Genomic DNA, 6000 nt, shown 5'->3' with positions numbered 1-6000 from the left:
AAGGATATACAAAGTGGCAAAATGAGGGGAGACATAAAGGAATGATTTGAAAATGAGGAGAAAGAAAGGACAGGCTCTTTGTTCGGCTAACTCGCATCGTCAACGACAACAACAACAAAAAAAAGAAACATTCATAATCCCATGGCTAAACAAGCTGTGGTTAACAAGGCTTCCTATTCGTGCCACCTTACATGGAACTCTGTTCCTTGACCCTAAAGCACTGGGTGCATTGCCTCGTGGTAATGTCCCATGTGGAATCCAGTGGATTAGCCGTTCCCAGTGAAGGGCCGAGAGTCACAGTTGGCACTGTGTGAACATGAGGCACAAAGAGGGCCGAGGCACGTGTGGGCAAGGCATTTGTCGCCTTCAAAGGGAGTGTGTTATCTCTCATTCTGGTGCTCCATGCTAAACGCAAGATAATAAGGCATTGTAAATGCACCACTCCAAAATACTACTCCATTCCACGGATACTTTAATGAGTGCATTGTTACACAGTTGTAATGATAACGACTTGTTAATATCACATTTCCAATTAAGTCATCATTAGCTTTACATGGCCAGCATAAAACAACCACACAATTAGAGCAGAAAAAGCTGTCACGTGATATAAATAACTGACAACAGCAGCAACACTAGAACAGCAGCAACTATTGGGAATGCCTCTTCACGGTGGGGCCAAATCCCCTAAGACAAGACGGGGGGCAAAATCTTCCCCACTCTTCACTGCTGCCCGGATTCAGCGGAGCAGAGCGATCACGGTCAGAGCGCCAATCGGTCCCCATGGACCGGCCCCACTCCCTCTCATCCTCCACACAAACACTCAAAACACCACACATCACACTCACATGTGCATCACATATCCACATCAAACGTTTCTTTCATTTTTTTTCTTCTTTGGGAGTGACCTCCTTGCGGTAGTCCTCCCCTTTCTCCTCATTCCAGCCAGTGACAAAGAAACCAAGCCGGGGCCCCTGACCATCTCAACCCCAGAAACACACACAACCTTAATATCCTCCAATATAACACAGACGGCCTCATCAGCAAGGCCATGCAACTTAACCACTTCATTCTCACAAACAAACGTTCATCTAGCCATCATACGAGAAACCAAATTACACGAGAAAAACAAAACACCGACCATCACCAACTATGCACTGATGTGCTCAGACAGACCGAACGCCAGAGGTGGAGACCTCATCACACACATTCACAATTCAATTCGATACTCAGATATCACACGTCACACAAAAGCATCATCGGAGCTTGGTATCAATGCCAAAGACACAGCCTGGTAAACCCATCACCAACCCAAACACCAGAGGCCAAAACCACTGCCGTACAACTAAATTCGTTATTTACATTCAATGATCCAGAACAACACACACACACACACACACACACACACGCACACACACCATATCAAGCTGGTTACAACTCATTACCAGACACAACATTCTGTTCTCCATCACTCCGCACCACAACCACGTGAAGAACAGTTCAACAACTCCCTTCAGATCACTTACCTGTCATCATTACCATAAACACAGCTATAGACCTCAACGTAAACAAAAAAACAAAATATTCATCAATTACAAAAAAACGACTTGGGATAAATTTGTTCGTGAAACTCAACAAGAATTCCAACAACTAAACATCACCAACATTGGCATCCACATCAAACAGTTCAATTTGATTGTCACAACCACAGCCACTAAATGCATTCCAAAAGGACAATATCAAAAAATGCAACCCCAACTACATGCCACAAATCGCACACCTCATCAAACGACGAGACACGTTTGAACATGACACACCAACAACTAAAGCATCAGACATAGCAGAAAGGATTCAAACACTAAATACAGAAATCAACAACAAAATAAAACTGAAAAAAAAAACAACGCAAAGCTGTCGCTCCGTTCTCCACACACGAGACCACTCAACCAATTCCAAACACTTACGTACAAAACCATAAACAGCATCACTAACTCCAACAGTGGCAATATCATCCTCATAACTATCACAGACAACATAACATCAGACAAACAACACACCAACATCCCCATAGACCACCACACAAACACATTCAACAACACATTCACACCCAAGATGAACACACTTTGGGCACTCACAGGCACCAACTTCTGACACCACAAATAACCATCAGTAACAATACAAACAGTACATGAGATCAGTCATTAACAACGCCAGCCCATCTTGGGCCTCCAGCCTATCAAACACACATCTCAACACCCTGCAGACCGTACAAAACAACCCCCTTCACATCATCACAGGTTGCACATTAACAACACCTATCGAGCACCGACACACACAGGTGAAAATGCTAAAAAAATCAAAGTCTACATGGACATGAGAGGTGCACAATTCCTTACAAAGGCAAATGGCAACCTTAATCACCATTGCCACGACATGTACAAACACCCACAACAGTGTGACCGCTCCTTGGCATTTTTTCACAAGATCTTGGCTATTCGTTGTTCACCTTGGCGTCTTGGTTTTCTATAGGTTTTCTTGGCGTATAGGTTTTCTATTATCATCGCTTTTCCTGAAACCTTGTGAATTGTTGGCTTTTTTCATTGGCTCACCTTGGCATTTATGAAAATGAGGAGTGGTCACACTGACCCACAGGCCCCGATACACAGGAACGTGACACCACAAAGACACAACAGTGATATCCTCCAAAACACCCCCCCCCCCAATAAACAATCCAAACTCCAAAAAACATCCTCACCCACATTAGCATCAACAAACTCAGCCCAACCAGTATCCTGGGCAGTAAACCCCCACCCATCGACGACACAGACCAACTACTCTCCAAGTCTGATCGTGTATCGCCTTGCACAACTCCGCCGTGGACACCACCCACCACTCTTACACTACAAACACAGACTCGACGCCACGACGGACGACACCTGCAACCTCTGCCAGGCCGCCCCATACACAACAAGACACATTATGGTACGGAAGACTGCACGGTCCTGGGTCCACTTAGACAAGAACACAACATCAGATATGTGAGGGATCTCTGGGTCGCTCCTGGCCTGTTTGAGCAGAACTGCTCGGAGCAACAACAGCAGCAGCAGCAGGAGCAGCTAGAATGGCACTCGGTAGAGCACATACCTACCTCCACCAGGCTGAAGAGTTTATGTCTTGTGTCCCACCGTTTGGTCGGATCTGCATCCGAACATGAACCAACGTCTAATTTTCCTGTTCATTTCACACACCCAACTTGTCCACTAAGTTTCGTCATAATCCATCCACTGCAACTTTCTGATACATTGTGCTATGTATCATTTTTTTATGGTGAAGAATCAGTTTAAAAAAATAATTAAATGATCGTATCTGGATCCAGATCTTCACCAAAATCAAATTAGTTCATCCTCGTCACACACCCAACGATCCATCCATCCCTCCATCCATCCATTGGGACCATACTCTGTGCAGAGCGTTGGTGCTGCCGAAGCAGTCTCCTTGGATATTGGGCACAATCCTGGACAGGTCACCACTCTGACACAGGATACCAGCAATATGGCACTCATTTTGCCAACCTCAGAAGAATGACAGGCAGAGTCAACCCCACCTGGTATTAATTCAACAGCCCAGTGGGATGTGAACTCAGGATCCTGGGATCCCAAGCCCACCACCCTAACCATTAAGCCAACACCAGGTACACACCCAAACTGTCCACCAAATTTTGTCCGAATCCATCATAACCTTTTGATATATCCTGCACACAGACAGACGGGTGTGAAAACATAACCTCAGTCTACCTTCAGTGAATGAGGCGACAACAACTTGGGGTGTGTTCTGTTTGCGAGCAGCTTGCTCGATTCAAAGCGTTCAAGCAAGCACTCCAACGGAACGGAGTGCTGGGCACCGCTTTAACAACGTGGCGGTTTCCATGGAAACAATGCCACAGTGGTACTCGAGCAAGTGCTGTCCGAGCCGTCGTTTTCAGTTTTACTCGATCCTCTTGTGACAACTTCCTCAAACTAATTTGTTATGTTAACAGCGGCTGCAGAGCATGAGGAAGAGGGAAACAAAGATAAATAAATGGGGTGTCAGAAGGTGAAGCCCCCTGCCAAGCTTATCTATGCACCCCACCACCGTGCATTTCAGGGACCGGACGGGGAAGGGTTTTGTATGTTTGTTGATCTTGAAGAATGAGGATGAAAAGAAGAGTAACAAGCTCAAATGAGCTAAGATCCTCATCCTCCGAATGATGACGTCATAAAAACGAATATGTCGTCATTGTGATATATCAGGTTTGCGATAAATTACCTGTGCTAATGCCCGGCTTGATTCCCGCAAATAAAATTCAAACAGCTTGCCTAGTTTCGGAGATAATGGTATAGGCGATTTCCATTAGCGCGATATTATGACGTCAACTTATTTTCTCGGAAGAATTTCCAAAATCGGAGATGGTTACTGTCTGCGCGTGGGCTTTCTGCATATACATGGCAAGTTTCACGAAGATCCGATGAAAACTCTGGGTTGTGAAACAAAAAATGGCAAAAAATAGGAATGACGTCATAAAAATTGATTATGACATCATAGTGATGTATCATAAGTGTGGTAATTCATCTCTGCTAATGAATTAGCAAACTGTTCGATTCCCGCAAACAGAATTCAAAAAGCTTGCCTCGTTTCGCAGATAATTTTTTAGGCGATTTCCATTAGCGGAGATATTTTGACGTCATAACTTTTTTTCTGGGAGGAATTTTCTAAATCGGAGAAGGTTACTGTCTGCGCAGGGTATTTTTACATATATTTGCCAAGTTTCAGGAAGTTTCGATGAAAACTGTAGGCTGTGAAACAAAAAAGTCCACAAGAAGAAGATGAAGAACAACAACGTGAGTAAGACTTAGAGATCCTCCACGAGGATGTAAAAATTAAACAATGAAATGCATGTTTCAATGATATTACAAGTACACATAACAGGGGTATACCTCTGAACATTCGTTTCTGAATCCGCAACTACGGCGGTCGTTTCTGCTGACAAAACGAAGCGCCTCTCTTAACGCTTGCTCCACTTGCCGAGCAGCTTACAAAGTGGTTGATCTGGACTGACTGGCTTTGAAAGCGACAGCAAGCTGCTTGCTCATGGTCGACACCCCGACTGCAATAACAAGAAACGTACCAATTTGGGATCGGGTTCAGATTAGGATCCATCTGCATGTCCTTCAGCAATCGCTGCACATTGTTGTGAGTTGGGTGTTGGTATGGTCCCAGAGGTCCAGCTGACCATACCGAAGGAATAATGTGCTGTAGCCCCAATGGTCCACAAAACCTTCCCATGTCATCCAATGGCAAGGATTATCCCGAATGATGAGCCCGTTGCAACTTTGACCAGAATTTACTTCATGTAAGATCAAACATTTACTGTGAATGTCCAGGAGATAGAGCCAGTTCATCACAGCTTGACAATTCGTAGGAATAGAATGATGACAACACAAACAACTTGAAGGACACTCGGTAGAGCGCATACCTCCGCCCCGTAATGTCTGATCCATGAGAACATATCAGTGCCCAATACATTTTTGAGATATCGTGCGATATATCGTTTTTGGCCCGATCTCTCAACGGTGAAGAATCATTTTGGAAATTAAATTATTCTGGATTCCGGATCCAGATTGGGATCTTCACCAAAATTGAATCAATTCTTCCTCGTCACACACCCGTGTCCACCAAGTTTCGTCCGAATCCGTCCACAACTTTTGGAGATATCCTGCACAAAGTCAGACAGATAGACAAACAGACAAACAAACAAAGACAGAAATCGGTGAAAACATAACCTCCTTCACCTTCGGTGGCAGAGGTAAAAATAGAATGATGAAAATTTTTCAAATCAATTAAACAATGGATCACAAAGGTCTGAAATCCTTCACTTTGTGAGAAAATCGATCATAAAAGTATTTAATGATTCTTTCAGTCTCTGCAAAGATCTCAACACAAAACAAAACAAAAAAGATTCAGATC

At 44.1% G+C, this 6000-nt stretch overlaps 1 protein-coding gene across 4 annotated transcripts in view; it reads right to left on the bottom strand.

Moving 5' to 3' along the window:
- The window catches only part of LOC147008802 (receptor-type tyrosine-protein phosphatase gamma-like), a 732556-nt gene that overhangs the window by 713380 nt on the left and 13176 nt on the right, over positions 1-6000 (bottom strand). The window contains exon 1 of one of the 4 annotated variants that reach the window (XM_085863996.1): positions 4971-4995. The exons of the other annotated variants lie outside the window; for them this stretch is intronic. Coding sequence (XP_085720122.1) covers positions 4971-4980 — 10 coding nt within the window. The 5' untranslated portion in view covers positions 4981-4995. Of the gene's footprint in view, positions 1-4970; positions 4996-6000 lie in introns of those variants that run through there. 4 annotated transcript variants of the gene reach the window in all.

This window comes from Eptatretus burgeri, chromosome 18 (assembly GCF_056783735.1).
Source record: "Eptatretus burgeri isolate ZD-2024b chromosome 18, Ebu_testis_v1, whole genome shotgun sequence".
Classification (NCBI taxonomy): Eukaryota; Metazoa; Chordata; class Myxini; order Myxiniformes; family Myxinidae; genus Eptatretus; species Eptatretus burgeri.
This window is presented reverse-complemented; position numbering and strand designations above follow the sequence as displayed.